Here is a 17,500-nt window from a genome sequence, read left to right on the forward strand (position 1 = left end):
CTAATGTGTGTGTGTGTGTGTGTGTGTGGTGTGTGTGTGTGTGTGTGTGTGTGTGTGTGTGTGTGTGAGTGTGTGTGTGTGTGTGTGTGTGTGTGTGTGTGTGTGTGTGTGTGTGTGTGTGTGTGCGTGCGTGCGTGCGTGCGTGCGTGTGTGTGTGTGCGCGTGCGTGCGTGTGTGTGCGTGCGTGCGTGTGTGTGCGTGCGTGTGTGTGTGCGTGCGCAGCATTTACAAGTGAAAGAGCCGGCAGAAAGGATCATTAGAGAGAGAATGGACAGAGACCTAGGCAGCCTCACAGATGTTAGAGGAGGGGATGGGTGGAGGGAGGGAGGGAAGGGGAAATGGAGGGAAAGAAGTTGCAGGGGAACCGGGAGGCGTGATTTAAACAGTATCACACCAGAGTCGAGAGGGGGGGGGTGGGGGGGGGTTCAACGTCATTAATGCACGCCTGCGATGCAAAGCAACGCAGGAAGTGCATTAATGACGTTAAACCGCCTCAGTGTAATATTGCAATTACACAACAGTTACCCTCAAAGCTGCTATAAGCAATAATGTCAACATTTGAATGAGCTTTTTTTCTTTTTTTTTTGTATTCAGACAGCCAGCAATGGGTGTCAAAGAAAAACTGGTCGCACTGACTATAGCTAATCAGAGGCAGACAGGCAAATCGACCAATGACAAAGCTTCTAGGAACATCTTTGAATGCAGATACGCGGCCCCTGGATGCGTCACAGAGACTACATTTTTTTGGGAGCGTTCTACCCATTGCTGGCCAGGCTGAATACCAAAAAATAAAAAAGGTCATTACAATTTTGACATCATTAATAATGTCTAATAATAACTAATAAAATCGCTGAAAAAAACATATTTTTTTTAATGACAGATGTAGCCACTACGACCACATTAATGTCCCAAGAAACTAGCTAGCCTATAGCCACCGAAATAATTGACTATTCTGTCCATATCGCGTTGCAACTCGATCGGGGCTGAGTCGGCTCTATAGCGAACTTCGAGACGTCAACTCGCGCCCCTCGCGGTGTCAATTGGCTTCATTTCCATCCACCAGCTGTCTTAAAAAAACCCAGAAGAGGCGCTGGCAGACAGCGGAAAACGGCTGCGCCCGTCTGCCCCAGGTCTGGCAACGGCTAGTGAGTGACACATAAGACAAAAGGGAGAGAGACGGGGGGGAAACAGGTGCCAGGTGATATACTTACAGGGCTCCGATTGGCTCGGAAGAGTCACGCGGTGTTCTTTCACACGCCAAAGAGCAGCTCAGCTCCGCCTCTAATCAAAAACAACAAAAAAAGGAGCACACATTGAGGTAAACATATAGCTTATGTTTGGTTTCATAATATTTCAGAGGCATCCTATGAATGTGACTTTAAACGTTGGGTTTCTCTATGTTTGTCTTTGCAGGTGTGCACCTGGCCTCCACACTTCCTGCTCCGCAGAGCTTAGGCATAACATTAACGATGGAGTGCCGTGATTCCCCCCCCCCCCCCCCCACCCTTAATTATAATTATATAAGAAAATAAATAAAAATAAAAGCGTACAGTGTTTGTTAAAATGTCGTTTTTATGTGGACACGCCACCTGCAGTTCATTAAAGGGATAGTTCCGATTTTTGTAACTTAAGCTGTATGAAATACTTGCCATTAAATTACCATTAATGCGTGGCCCCCCCCTGTGCACCCCACAAAATGACCGGAACTACTTCATATTTCACCAAAACCAGAGCAGAACTCCCACCATGGGACTCAGGCAATCAATTCAGTTAAAAAAAATCTGAACTAACCCTTTAAGTATGCCTGGTTTGGCAGCGCCCGCTGGCCAAGCGGTCCAGGCGCATGCCACATAATAGCTGTGTGAACCGAGTGCCCCCTCTCTCTCTCTCTCTCATTAGCAGGCAACAGAGCAGCAAGTTTCTGGCGCCCCTTACTGGTACTAATAAGTCATATAATCGTGCTCATGGCCAATGCCACATAGGTAGTACGCACGGACATTGCTGGTTGTAGGAGTGGTTGCACCACTCAAAAACTGTACGAGCTTTGGTGACGTTAGATATCGTCGGAATCAACTTTGTGTTTGTTTAACCGTACTATACCAAAAGAGTGACTTTGACGGCTGTTTCAGCATACAAAGTCAGTCAATGAGGAACATATTTTGAATGATCAATTTCTAAATCACAGGAGCAATTTTTTTTTCTCATTTCTTGTCCACATTTAGACTAGTTATACATCATGTCTTGCACTTTAACTTCCTCTTCACTGGCGCACAGTACACACACCCAGACTATGCGCAGCCTTGAGAATTAAAAAAAAAAAAGATTAAGAAACCGCATGAGCACACCCAAGTCTCGACACAACTGACGACACCGTTTTGAAATGAAAGCTTCCGACTTCATTCACCACACACACACACACAATATTATAATTAAAAAGAAACTTTGCATCTCTCACTCTCAGCTGCCATCTCTGGGTGCATATGTTGTGTGCCGTCTGCGTATAAACCAAATCATGACATCACATCCATTCACCAGTCAGTGCCAAAACAAAAAACGCATTTCCGAGGTGTTCGTTATGGCAGGTATTGACCATTACAAATGTATTGTAAACATACTGTACATATTACGTACTGTAAACATGCTCTGTGTAGTTATTGAAAGACACTCTACCCTGAAACAACTTAGATTTCATAGGTACTATTATATTCTCGTTCTCAACCTTTATAGGCAGTGACGCCCCAAAATAAGCGACAGTGACTGCACACATGACGCCCCGGATGGGGCATGCTTAAAGGGACACTTCACCCTTTTTGCAAAAAAATATATGTTAATGCCGTTTAGAAGCTTTAGATCACTTTCCTGGGGGTATTTATGTGTGTAATATGTGGTTTTAGATATTTTAGATTGTAGCAGTGAGCCTGTTGTCTCTGATGTCATGGACACTGGGCTCACTTCCTTCCTGGACTACATGTTGTCTCAGTAAGACAGCTCTCCCCCCTATCCACAAGGAGGAGCAGTGCACCAAAAAATTATGGGAATTGTAGACATGGCAACGTCATTAACATATATTTTTTTGCAAAAAGGGTGAAGTGTCCCTTTAAAACATTAAACATTCTTGGCCGTCAACTCGTCATGTAGCAGCCAAGTCCATGGACGTATACCTAACCCAAAAAAAAAAGGCGCCCCTCACTTTACACAAGTGTGATTTTATTGTTACATCAATGACAGCAAAATAAAATAAAAAGTCAGTCAGACAGACAGACACACACACACACACAAGTCAAATGTACTTTTTGACACAAACATAGAAAATGAGCAGACAATAATATTACCAGGAACACAAAGATCGCCCTCAATGACCATAATGGGCCGATTCATACTCCTATTTTAACGCTGTTTCGGTTTCGGCGCTGTAGTGCCGAAATTATTTCGGCTCGTCAGAAATTTTCAGTGGCACCGAAGAGTCGACTTTAGGACGGTACCCCCCCCCCCCCCCCCCCCCCGAACCTCAAATGACGTCACATTGTAGGCTCTACAGCGCCAAACCGACTTTTATTCGGCTCTAAGATAGGAGTATGAATCGGCCCCAACAGGTCTGTAACCCTGAGTGTACAAATGTAACCAAATGGACCCATGATGGTCCTTGGCAAATAAAACGTTTGAAAACCACTAGTACTAGTAGACTTGGGGCTGCATTTTGCGTGTCTTAAGTACCAGGTCGTGTTACTTAACTTAAGACCTGGAGGCGTGGTCATTGCTCTTTGACCACTCAGAATAGCCAAATGGCATTGATCACGCCTCCAGGTCTTAAGTTAACCCATTCTGAACGGGAACCCATTTTGGTGTTAGCATCATGTTATGCTTTAGCTATTGGAAAATAGCAGATCTACAAGCTCATAGCGCGCCACCGAGTGGCGCGCTACGAGCTTGTAGGTCTGCTATTTTTGAAAAATCGAAGAACGACTGACATTTTTAGAATCTGATCTCAGGTCAGAATGGGTTAATCAGACCAGTGTGTGTCCAGTGGAAACCTCGTATGAATCTGATCTCAGGTCAGAATGGGTTAAGTAATAAGACCTGGTACTTAAGAAACGCAAAATACAGCCCATAGTGTCATAGAAGTAAATAAATATCGAGTGTCATACATATCCTGAAGAAATAAAAAAATCAAAATTAGAAAATAATAGCGTGTTAAACACACCATACAGACACATTGTTGTAACAAGGCGAACATTGACGACCCCTAGACTTGTGTATGGACACATTGATGACCCTAGACCAGGGGTTTTCAACTGATTTGTGAACGAGCGACCACCACCCTGACTTAAAATCAACCTGGGGACCCACTGTGAGGATATGGGCTGAGATCAGTGCTTTTGTAACTTTTGCCATGCATCCCATGTGTACGCATCGATGAATCATGTCCTATAATAATGACTCAACCAGACAATCCAGCGCACTTCCCCCTCTTGAGATTCTAACTGCCCTTTTTCTGTTGAATTTCTTGACCTCCAACTTGTCAGTAAATGTGACCAGATTTGACTGAGAGCCTGCCATCGTGCAAAATCCAGATTTTCACCAGAGGAGAAAAACCTTTTTAGTTTTTTTCCCAAAATGAGTTAATAGCACACAGGCAGACTCTTTACATACTACTAGAGCATGTCTGAAATAAGTGTCAGATAAAATATGAAATAAATGCTTAAACATGTGTAATGTTAGAGACCACAGAAGTGAACCTTTCAAGCCTGTTTTCTGCAAGACATTACTCTATAAGCCACATCTCAAAAACTGGTGGGTCAAACTGAACAACCAATGTGTCAATTTGAAGCTATGATTCCCTGCTTTCATATGACATGGAAAAACGAAAAAAAAAAAAAAAATCGCAGTCCCTCATATTTGGTCACAAATGACTACACGGACGCTATTCAGTGTACAGTTTCTCAACTAGTGGAAAGAAGAGCAAATAAGAGTAAATCCTACATTACTAAATGCATGGTCCACATGCAATACTTCCAACGGACCACCTGTTGAAAACCCCTGCCCTAAGACTATTCATTTTGGACACATTGACCCCCCCCCCCCCCCCCCGACCGACTATTCAATATAGTTCTGCTCCGAGTGGTACCTGGTGAAACACCCCTTCTTGCACAAGGGGATATTACAGCTCTTGCAGTAGTACCGAGTCTCTCTCCGCCGTTTGTTTTTGGAGCAAACCCTACATTTCTTCGTCGGCGTCTTCTTCTTGGCGGTGGGGTGCAACGCGACGAGCACGTGGCTTCCGAAGCCGCCGTAAAGCCTGCTCTGGGGGTCCCGGTGCGGCGCCCTGGGGTTCTCCGCGGGAGGAGGGTTGTAGCTCTCCACCTCGTCGGCTCCTCCTCCGGCGGCGACGGCGTACCTCAGGCTGGTCCACGACCGGATGACGCGCTGCTTGAACGACAGCAGAGACGCGCAGCCGCCGCCGTGGGGGCCGTTCTTGGCCTCGTACAGGACGAACGCGTTGAACATGCACATGTCGAACAGGTAGTAGACGACGAATTTGTTCGTCCACTTTGTGGCCTTCCTGATGAGGGGATTGTACACGTTGTTCTTGTCCGTCTTACACGCGCCGTTCATGTGCGCGTTGTAGTCCGCGACGCACGCGGGTTCCTCTCTCTCGACCCTCCGACTCGGATGGCCTCTCTGCCACGCCTGGACGCTTCCCGGCTCGTTCTCGTCCGACGTCGTCGACGACGACGACAACGACGGCGACACCATCTCGTTCCGGTGGAACGTCGACACCATCCTCACGACCGTCTCGTCCGACCGCCACGCCAGCACCATCATCGTGTCGTTGTGCAGCGAGGCCGTGTCGCCGACACGCCCCAGGTCCCGCTCGGCGAGCGCTCGCACGGACGGCGGCACGCCTCGGCTCCTCCGCAGCGCGCCGCAGGCGTGCGTGTTCAGCTCGAGCAGCCGCGCGCATATCTCGACGGAGTCGTCGACGAACAGCCGGTGTCCGCGCCCCGCGAGGCCGTCGAGGAGGAACTCGACCGTGTCGGCCAGCGACGAGTCGTTTTGCCCGTAGACGGGCTTCATGTTGAAGCGGTACGCCGTCGTGGAGTCACACAGGACGTAGGACTTTATGCCGCGTCTCGCCGGCCGGGCGCTGTTCTCTTTGACGTTGAGGCGCCCGCGGAACAGAAGCGTGCCCTCGTCGATGCAAATGTTCCGGTTCGGCTGGTACATCTCTCGGAATTTGGAGACCACGAAATCCAAGACGGGGCGGACTTTGTACATCCGGTCGCTGGACGCGCCGGCGCGGTTGTCGCTGAAGTGGATGTACCGCCATATGATCTGGAAGCGGTTGCGAGACATGGTCTGGTTGAAGTACGGCGTGGTCATGACCTCCTCCGTGGACCAGTACATGCTCAGCTCGGGCTTGTGGACGATGGCGGTGAGGAACTGGAGCCCGAGGAAGACCTTGAGCTCCGACAGGTGGACGGGCTTCCACGCCAGCGCTCGGCCGTGCGGCGTGCTGCCGGTGGCGCTCCGCATGCACTGCTCCGCGTACAGGTTGGTCTGGTCCACGATGCCCTCCAGCAGCTCGTCCGACAGGAACAGCTCGAGGAAGTCCACCGGGTTGTCCGACAGGAGGGCGGCGGCGGCGGCGCGAGGTCCGGGCACCGCCGTGAAAGGAATGTCTTTTGGCCGCCAGTCGTCCGTTTCCTTCCACCCAGGATCTGCCGCTGGATGTTCTGCCCCTCTGCCTGTCAAATTATAGAGATTACATGATTGCTTTAAAATACAAATGTGGTTCTGCCAACATTTGGTAATGCAGAACTATTAGTGGGCTGTCCCTCCCTCGGCTCGCCGTGTGAAATCACAGTATTAGGGATGTTAATAGTTAAAGGTATATTCAGTGATTTCACTTAATTCAAATATCACAATTTTTTTGTTCCCTACTATAGAGTGTGCTGACCATATAAGGAGTTCCTCCCTGTCCCCAGTTAAAGGAGAATTCCATACTAAAAGTCTTTCTTAGCTTTCTTTGTAGTTGTTACATCCCCACCAAAGATGTCCAGGTGTTATTTTGTGCAAAAGCTCCGTATTGGCTATTTCCCCTGCCATGAGCCCTAAATGAATTGCATTGAATTGCATGGGAATTGAATGGGGCTATGGGGTGTTGTGCTAATTCGCTTATTTCCATTATTCAAAAAAGATATAGTATTTTTTTGTATATATCCTCTCTTCATAATGTAAATAATATCCCAAGCGGCACACTTTACTACTTATTTCGATGGAAATAAGTGAATTAGCACAACACCCCATAGCCCCATTCAATTCAATGCAATTCATTGAGGGCTTGTGGTAGGGGAAATAGCCAATAAGGAGTTTTTGCGCAAAAAAACACCTCTTTGGTGGGGACGTAACGACTACAAAGAAAGAAAGCCTTCTAGCATGGAATTCTCCTTTAACCCCTGGGGGTAAAAAAAACTTAGGTTTCGTTTTTGGCTAGGTGGCCCAGCATTCATCCAATCACGATAGAGAGGGGCCTTCCGCCAATCATGATCGAGCCGGGGCAGGCCTTGGTGTGCGTGCTGTTGGCCTGTCACGTGCCCCCCCCCCTCACTGTAGTGCGTGCATGTGCACATGTGGGCCGGTTACATTAATAATTATTCCTCATACAAAGACGCCATTGCCCGGCCCTGTATCTCAAATGGTCAAATAGATTTTTGTTTAAGGAAGATAATTCGCCTTTTGTATTCTTTCTGTGCATCAGCAAAATGTAGATTTATGGTGTTGAGGGAAAACCCTTTTGGTGTTCTTAACTAAGCATTATGTTATACTTTAGCTATTGAAAAATAGCAGATGGCGCGCTACGAGCTTGTAGGTCAGTTATTTTAGAAAAATTGTAAACATGCGGCACAAATCAGGCCTAAATGAGTTAATCGATAGATAAAGGTTATCAAAATGTATCAATTAATCCATCCCTACACAGTAGCAAAATCTACCCGTAAGACACCTGAGGGTGTGCACTGGCCATATATATGGAGCGTGTCTTGAGTGTTACAGGGTTTGATGAGGTCAGATCAACATATGTCAGCTCCGTATATGGAGATCTAAGGGTGGCAGCGGGCAGTGTCTTGGGTTTGTTGAGAACTCTATATAATAAATACTTTTTTTTGGTGTTCTTCTTACCTCCATGTTTACTGCCAACGCATGGTAAAGTGGCACCAGACCGTGGTTGTGCCTCCTCCTCCTCCTCCTCATCCTCCTCGTCCTCTGTGCCCGTGTCTGAAATCACATCGTCACATACGTCTATTACGTCGTCATCAAATACATTAGATACAGTATATTTGCATTTGCGAGCGAATGCACGTCTACTTACCGAAACCAATAGGACCTCTGCTCTCCAGGTCCTCCCTCATCGGAGTCCATTCCTCGTCCGAGGACAGCTCCGGACGCGGGTCCCGATCCCGGTCGGAGGAGGAGCGCACGCTGTGCTCAGACCGGGACGCCCGCGAGCCGACCGGGCGTTTGATGGAGCGCGCCGCCGGCCCGGGACCCTCGTCGTCAGAGAGGTCCGATTCGGTCTCCGCGTTGTCGTCGTCGCCGGCAACACTAGGCTGCGTCCTTCCTCTCGAGTTGACTTTTTCACCGTGTGATTTCAGGACGTCTTCGCGTAGCCTCTTGAGACGGACCGCCATGCGTCTGTTTCCCCTTCGTTTTGGGTTGCCCGATCGGCCCTCGCGTGACCCAGAAGGCCGAGGCACACTCGCGCGTTGCGCAATGGCGCCGTCCATCGTTTATAAAAACCACGACGGAAAACACAAAGTCTGGTCTTTCTCGTGTTTGGCACGCTCGGCCTTGGAAGAGAAAAAGGCGAGATATCTCGTCTTTGGGTGCCCAGAGAGTTAACGAGGGCAGACAGAACTACATTAGGATGGTTTTGTTGTGTGAGGTTTTCTGATTAAAGTGAGTGGAGCTCTCCCAAGCGTTGCCGATTTGTATTCCCTTTGGTTTTGATTGATTGAATACTTGTAACAGTTTGCAGGGGGAAAAAAGCATGGGGAAAGTACAGCTCAATACAAGGTCTGCTAAGAGGATTTAAACCCAATAAATCCTATGGCTTGTTTCCATTGGGGTCCTTTGTTCATATTCAATTCATCGAAGGTATATAGCAGGGGTGCCCAAAAGGTAGATCACAAAGGCGGTGCAGGTAGACCACATGACATGTCCCTAAAAGATAATAATTAAAATGTTAAAAGAATATATATTTGCCACTTGAATTAAGGTAAATTGATTGATTGATTTACATCAAGGAGGACTCGTCTGCTCACTTCATGACTTCTATAGTAGGCAAACGCCCCAATGCAATGCTTTTTGTTTTGAAGAGTGTTGCGCGCAAACATCAGTAGTATTATAATATTATATTAAATATTTGTGAGGCAAAATACATACTGTGAACCCAAAAACCTACCACTTTGCTACAGAAATGGAGAAAGGCTTTTCCCTCCCGCTATTTCCGATTGCAAGTGTGTACATTTTTTCCCCACATTTTTGGGGGTTAGGTTAGGGTTACATGGGTAGATCTTGTTGACTTTTGAGCTGGTCATTTTAAAAGCAGTTCTCAAGTGAAAAGTGTGGGCACCCCCGATATATAGTAGCCTAGTAGTGTATGCATGTGCAGCTCATGCGGCCACTGCCCCCAAAAAAAGAATAAAGATATGGGAAATCCCTAAAACGTTTAGGGAATTGCGTTTCTGAAGTGAGAACAGCAGGCTTCAATAAATTCAGTTCAATTAATGATTATTAAAGGCAGGACAGCCAACGTACAATAAACAGTTCATCAGATTAGAATAAAGAGTGGATGCAAGTAGGTCTAATACACGTGTTAACGACAGTGCAGCATTGGAGCTGTAAACTGGAGGCCAAAAAAAACAAATGGTTCCCAATGACTCAACAGCTTTTTTCTTTCGTCAGGGAGTAGAGCAAGTACAACGAAATCAGCAGCTGTCAGTCATTAAGGCGGGGTAGAATTAGCCAGACATTAACTAGTAGACTAGTAGCCAAGTGAATAAATGATAGCACATTCATTACATTTCTGTGAAAAAGAGGGACCACTATAGCCTAATTGCACTATCTATAATAAATATCTGTGTCTTTACAAGCAGCCAGGCCCCCGTAAAATCTGAATCTTACCACGCACCCCATTTTTCCCCTGACTGTATATGTTTCTTTTCCCTTTATGATGAATTCCTGTTCTGTTCTTTGCCTATATAGAAGTGTCTATTTGTACGTCTCTAAATGTTTTGATGAATTGAACAAGGTGGACCCTCTTGTAAACAAGAGTAATGCTTTATTGGGTCGTCCACTCACAGTTAACAGTTTTTGAGTTGTGCTTGTAATGTAAGACGCAGTTGCTGGGTAAGGTTACACACGAGTAACCATTACAACCCCAAACTTCTTTCTAACCTCAATATTGTCTGTAAGAACAGAACCGTCGAGTGGTTTGCGGTAAATGAGGGCGATTGATTGATTTGAAGTATTTATTAAAAGTTTGCAGAATTACAGTACATTTCAAGCATACGTCAATACAAAAAACTGTTAACTGTGAGTGGACTGCGAGTTGTTATGATGAATTGAACAAGGTGGACCCTCTTGTAAAACCTGTGTTATGCTTTATCGTGTGTCGTCCACTCACAGTTGACAGTTTTTGTATTGAGCCTGTACTTGAAATGTACTGTAATTCTGCAAACAGTTAATAAATACTTCAATAAAAAAAAAAGACGACACCATAAAGCATTACACTTGTTTACAAGAGGGCCCACCGTTTTCAATTCAGCATACAGAGCGTGTTTTAAGTCGAGCATCCCAAGTTATATTACACAACACAGTGATGAGGTAAGGAGGAGGAATGCCAAAACTAACTTCACTAAAGCAGTGGTTCCCAAAGTGGGGTACGGGGACGGGGGACCCCCAGGGGTTTTTGAGGGAGTTCCAGGGTATCCCAGCTAAATGATAGTTTGGAACCAAATGGATCCTTATGGGTCTGTAACTCTGAGAGCAACGGGTCAATTTGGTTCCACTTATGGGGGGGTCCGCGGGCTGATTAGTGTCAATTTGGGGGGGTCCTTGACATGAAAAGGTTTGAGAACCACTGCACTAAAGCTATCATCTAGCTGACTGTCTGGAACACATGCGAGTTAATAGCTCTTCAGGCATTAGAGCTAGTATGGACCAGAGCTGAACCATGGCTAGCGAGTAGCCCCTTTCGGAACCCTCGGTTACCGTCTCTGTATTTTGTCCAAAATAATACAGAAAAGGGTAACCGAGGGTGCAGAAAGAAAGGGGCCAGGCTAGCGACTTACTACTGCGTAGGAGTCTGTCTGTACACTACAGCGTTTATGAATCCTCATGGGACACGTTGCTAAGAAAGAATGTGAAGCAACGTGCCGCTCTCATGTAACATAAAAACAACATAAAACAGCACCGACGTCACGTAGATGTTAATGTTTAAAGCTAACCTACCCAAACTCCAGGTGAAGTGCTACGGGCGCCGCCATGTTGTAGAATAAACACAAACACACAGTGACAGGATAGGAAGTAACACAGGAAGTAGTAGGACGTAAACAACGCGCGTCAACGGAAGTGACGCGTACGTGCGCGCGTGTGTGCGTGCGTGTGTGTGTGCATGTGCGCAGGAACTTCGAATTTGCATTTCTCAGATACATAATTACATAATACAACATACACACATGTCATATTATTTTCCAGTGTAATCTAATGGACAGGAATATCCTTTAAAGGACAACTTTAGTTTTTTTCAACCAAGGTTCATGTTTTAGGTTGTTATTAGAGAAACTAAAAGGTGAGTGTTCATTTTCTGTCATTTTCAGCTTTCTTTCGTTTATGGGATTTTAGCAGGGGGGCGGGGGCATTCGAGCATGGGGCTAAATGTGCATTTTGGTGTAATATTATGGCGATTTATTTTTTTATTATTTACTATAGTCCTAATAAACCCCAAGAAATTACATCTGGCCACAAAAGATCACAAGATCTATTTAATGTGACAAACTGACATATTGAGCCTATACACACACACACAGTATAAGCCTTCCCCCGGTAGGCTACCTTCACATTCAGTAGATCCTGTGATCTTCTGTTACCAGATGTCATTTCCTGGGGTTTATTAGGACAAGAGTAAATAATACAAAAATAAATCACCATAACGTTTTGTAAAAAAAATACATATTTAGCCCCATGTTCGAATGCCCCCGCCCCCCTGTCAAAAAGAGCTAAAATCAGTATGCAATTTCAATTAAATTCAATGCTCATGCAATGTCATGCATTCACTCACACTCACACACTAGGCACCCTATAGACTAGAGTCAGATTTCCTTTAAACAGTAATACATGCATAGATTTCATACATCTACACAATTACATCTGTGTATGTCTATTAAAGAATATATTTAGCATCTGTTTGTTTATACTTTAGTAGGCTATATCATTTTATTTTTTATTTTTTTAATGTTTTATCCCACAATTTTGTAACCCATTTTTTCACCCAGTGTCAATTAGCTAATGTAATCCTGGGCGCTACACTTCCTCTGCCAACCTGGGGGGGGGGGGGGCAGCGGACTGACCGCATGCTTCCTTCTATGCATGAGGACTCCAAGCTGCTACTTTTCACCCAACCTGACAGGGGGGGAGTTTCCTTACTGTAGGTACCCTCACATGTTCTCCCCGTGTCCCCTAGGGTAGGTGGGGAGAACATGTAAACTCCACCTACTCTCTCAAATTGCAACACTTGCTGAATTAATTTATGAGAATAATTATGTTATCAGTTAGAACTACCTCTATTTGTCATGTGTATTTAAATTAGGGATGCTCCGATCATGTTTTTTTTTTTGGGACCGATCCAGATCATGATCCAGATCATGATCCAGATCATGATCCAGATCATGTTTTTTTTTTGGACCGATCCAGATCATGACCGATCCAGATCATGACCGATCCAGATCATGGTTTTTTTTGGGACCGATCAAGATCAGCGATTGTTTTCCTCATGATCGACCGATACCGATCTTGTGCGAATTTGAATATTTTCCAGAATTATTATAATGTCAAAACTGTTCCTGTGTGGGGAGGAAGGGGAGAATGTTTAGGCTTGTCACCAAGACGCAAAATGATATTATACATACTATTGACTTTTATACCACTTAAATGGTGTGAAAGATTGGTTTCTCCAGATAGCGTGAATTGCAGATCACCGATCGGAGTGGATATAGGCCGATCGGAGCGTCTCTAATTTAAATCCTGTAAAATTAAGTTGTTCTCACTTCTTCTCATGGATGTAAATGATGTGATTCACTTCACGCTGTGACTTGTAAAATAAAGACACTTGAAGGTAGAGTACTGCCTGGTGTGTGTGTGTACACGTGTGTGTGTGTGTGTGTGTGTGTGTGTGTGTGTGTGTGTGTGTGTGTGTGTGTGTGTGTGTGTGTGTGTGTGTGTGTGTGTGTGTGTGTGTGTGTGCGTGCGTGCGTGCATGTGTGCGTGTGTGTGCGTGCGTGCGTGCGGGGGCTTCACGGGGTGGAGGTTTGAATTGCAAATCTGTTGCCTTCTGTTGGTCCAAAGCATTCGCGGGCCTTTTCCTGTCCTCCATTCATGTGTTAATGAGGAGTCAGTCCATAGAGGGCAGATCTATAGACTATACAGGCCGCGCCTCACCCCAGTGGAGTGTATAGTGGGTGAGGTATAGTCAGTGGGGGGGGGGGGGGGGGGGTTCAGAAAGGGAGGGCCGGACACGTTTTGAGGGATTAATGAAGAAATTATAGTTGGAAAGAACGGAAAATGACACATGCTGCGTTTTAGTCGCTCACAATTATGAGAAGACATGAAATGGCTTAAAAAACGCTGCTTTTTTTTGTTAGAACATTTGGAGGGACGGAAATGTGTCTGCATGTGGCCCTCGTCATTCGAACAGTTCCATTACATAACTTTAAGTCAGTGCCAGCATATAGTGGTTCTCAAATTGGGTTGGTGTCCGGGGACATCCAGGGGTCCAGGGGCACCCAGTACTATAGTTACCATTAAGAATCAAATGGACCCTTACAGATCTGTAACTCTGAGAGTATATACAACTGGAACCAAATTAGTACACCGTAACCACAGTTATGAGAGTCGTCAAACTGGGGGGATCCTTGAAATAAAAAGAACCACTGACTTAAGTTGTGGGATGAGACCAAATAGAGTGCGGGGGTTGGGTTATGACATGAAAGAAACCCCCATAGACGGAGATATAATATGTCCCAAGAAAGATATCACGTCACGATATCTGCCATAGGCCTATACTTTTGTGTCGCTTGCTGAATTTAACAGACTTCCAAGCTAACTAAATGACACAGCTGCTAGCAATTGCTGCTATGGATACGTATGTATAGTAATATACTAAGATATTTCGATGTGTGCACTGTATACTATAACAGTATTACAGTGCACACATCGAAATATCTTTCCCATTCAAACTGCTCAGAGCTGAGAGCTGTAGTATACTCAGTGATTACGATGATATAAATTACTTCCAGAGGACATGCACAACCTTCAGGATCCTGCCTTGTAAGGGACATAAACTCTTTATGTACTCATGAAGCCATTCAAAACCTGAAACAGCTTAGTCCATATAAACAGACACCAGTTCATATCGGGAACTCGACTTATAATAACGGATGTTATTTGCTAATTATCCAAAGCATTTTAGCAATATTAAAAAACAGCATGTTTTCCAATGTGCGATACAAACGAGTTTTTAATTATGGTAATATGTTCAGCATACAGTATGCAAAATATTGAACACACACGCACGCATGCGCGATTGCGCGCGCAACCATGCGCGCACACACACACACACACACAATGCCAATGTGTTTGACGTGACTGAGTCTCTTGGTGATATTTATTTTAGACTAGAGAACCATGCAACGAATACGAATAAAGCATATAACCCCAACTCTGGATTCAAAACAAAGAAAGACCTGCAAGAGTTCAATTATACAGCGATGATTTTGAACACACGTCCACTGTCGTCACACACAACACAACACACGCATGTCAAAACCCTCCAACATGCCCTGCCGGGCCAGCAAGCCAGGCATTAGCTGTGTCATGTGTAGTATATAGTGAGGGGGGGGTCACACATGATCAGATGACAATGACCAGCACAATGGATTAGCTATGAAAGAGGCGAGCCCGAGGTAGAGATTAACTCATCTTGGGCGGGGACCCCTTTTGGTGTTATAGCATTATACGTTGTGCTTTAGCTATTGGAAAATAGCAGATCTACAAGCTCGTAGCGCGCCACCGAGTGGCGCGCTACGAGCTCGTAGGTCTGCTAGTTTTTGAAAAATCGAAGAGCGACTGACATAGAAGACATTTTTTAGAATCTGATCTCAGGTCAGAATGGAAAACTGTCAGGATGTGGAAGACATTTTTTTAATCTGATCTCAGGTCAGAATGTGTTAAGGGGTGAATTGATGGCAGTTGGCCCGGCTATATATAGGCTGTCTTGCAGGGGGATTCTTGTGGTTCCACGAAATAAAGAGCCGAAATGAACACATAACCGGATACCAGGCAGAGAGAATCCTCTTAAAGATTAACAGCCATAACACGTCACGCCGATGGAAACGTTGTATATATGGACAGCAGGAAATGGAGAGAAGAGTATATTAGCCTATATAAAGAGTGGACAGTTTCATAATACAGTGTGTCCGATTAGCATTATTTCAAAATGGATATAGGAATTCTTTATGTTGATGATTTGTGGTTGATACGTGAATGATGTCACAACCCTTTCCACACGCAGCCATGAATTCAGTCATCATTTTGCAGGGTGTGTGTGTGTGTGTGTGTGTGTGTGTGTGTGTACACACAAGTGTGTGTGTGTGTGTGTGTGTGTGTGTGTGTGTGTGTGTGTGTGTGTGTGTGTGTGTGTGTGTGTGTGTGTGTGTGTGTGTGTGTGTGTGTGCGTGTGTGTGCGTGTGTGTGTGTGTGTGTGTGATCATGAGACCCTGCTGAATGTATACAGTATATGATAGCGTATACCGGTATGTATATGTGTGATAGCCGCCAGACCGTACCATTGTCTCCTCCAAGGAGGGGGCGTTGTGATGTGATTGTGATGATACAGTTTGTAATTGTATACCACTGGCCACAGTGAAGGTGGGAGGCAGCGATGTGAGACCGTTACTCCATTAATTCCTCTCCCCACACACATTTCTGTGCCGTCACTGCTGTTGTCCATCCATCCATCTTCAACCGCTTATCCGTACTCGGGTGGCGGGGGGCCGGGGGCAACAGCTCCACCAGAGTGCTCCAGACTTTCCCTCTCCACTCCAGAGCAACATTACTGACTTCCTCCTGGGGGGGGGGGGGGGGATGTCCCGAGACGTTCCAATGGCCAGTGAGTCGATGTGTTTCCTCCCAACTGCGCCTCGGTCTTTCCCCCGGGGGTCTCCTCCCCGCAGTGGGACGTGCGGCGAGGACCTACCTAGGGAGACGCCCCCGAGAGGCATCCTATAACCAGATGCCCGAACCACTGCTGATGTATGTATGTATGTATGACACATGCTTCAGTAGGCAGGAACTGGGGGTGGCAAATGAAGGACCGGTAAGTCTGGCGTATAGCATTGTGGAATCCATGATCTCGACCGCGGTCGAAAAATGATGATGATAGGGCCTCAATGATATGCATAGACGGTGCAGTGGGATTCTCACACTAATTACATATATAGGTAGACTTCCCTGTTAGACAGAGAATCAATTCTCAACATATGGGCAATGGCCCCACATGGTGTGCTGTGTGGGGATATACTGTGTGGGGACAACGCTCCACACGTCACAAACGCTTCTCCCTTCTGGCCCCAACTGTGGAATGCACTTCCCGTCTGCAATCAGAACTGCAGCATCACTCCCAATCTTCCGCCGTAGTCTGAAAACCCACCTTTTCATGGCCCATAGCACTTATCCTATACCCACTTAGATAGCATGTCATGTAGACAGCAAAATAATAGCATTGTACAGTACTAGAATTTTGTGCCCGCTTCGCGGCCACTTCATCCCAGAGTTACTTCGCCACGCACTATGGGAAGAAGGAAATTGCGGGAGTTGACTCCACATGTAACGGATGGGTTATTAGTTATTATTATAGCACAATGACAATGATAACGTGCTGTTGTAGATTGTGAGAAAGGGATTTGAAAGCCAAGCGTTGTCAGTTTACTCACAGCACAGCACCGTATATGTTCTAGTTACGTTCTTAGCTTACGCATGTTTCATGATAAATGCATTTTATATATGTGATGTATTCCCATGCTTTTTTGTTCTTGCTTACTGTAAATCGCTCTGGATTAATGCCTAAATGCCTAAATTGTAAATTGATATATTGCAAGTGGCCCCACAACTAATTGGCAAAAAAACACTGCAATATTTAACGTGTCATGGTATTTTTTAAATCAGT

The 17,500-nt window shown here is 45.6% G+C and overlaps 1 protein-coding gene across 1 annotated transcript in view; it reads right to left on the reverse strand.

Moving 5' to 3' along the window:
• urm1 (ubiquitin related modifier 1) overlaps positions 1-11,546 on the reverse strand; it is a gene marked incomplete at its 5' end in the record, with an annotated part of 23,857 nt that extends 12,311 nt beyond the window's left edge. Inside the window, 3 exon segments of the mRNA XM_080756537.1 lie at positions 1,212-1,256; positions 1,259-1,281; positions 11,512-11,546. Of these exon segments, the coding sequence (XP_080612663.1) occupies positions 1,212-1,256; positions 1,259-1,281; positions 11,512-11,546 (103 nt within the window).
• Positions 11,547-17,500: the final 5,954 nt, after the last annotated feature.

Source organism: Protomyctophum bolini (genome assembly GCF_963924005.1).
Source record: "Protomyctophum bolini genome assembly, chromosome: 22".
Classification (NCBI taxonomy): domain Eukaryota; kingdom Metazoa; phylum Chordata; class Actinopteri; order Myctophiformes; family Myctophidae; genus Protomyctophum; species Protomyctophum bolini.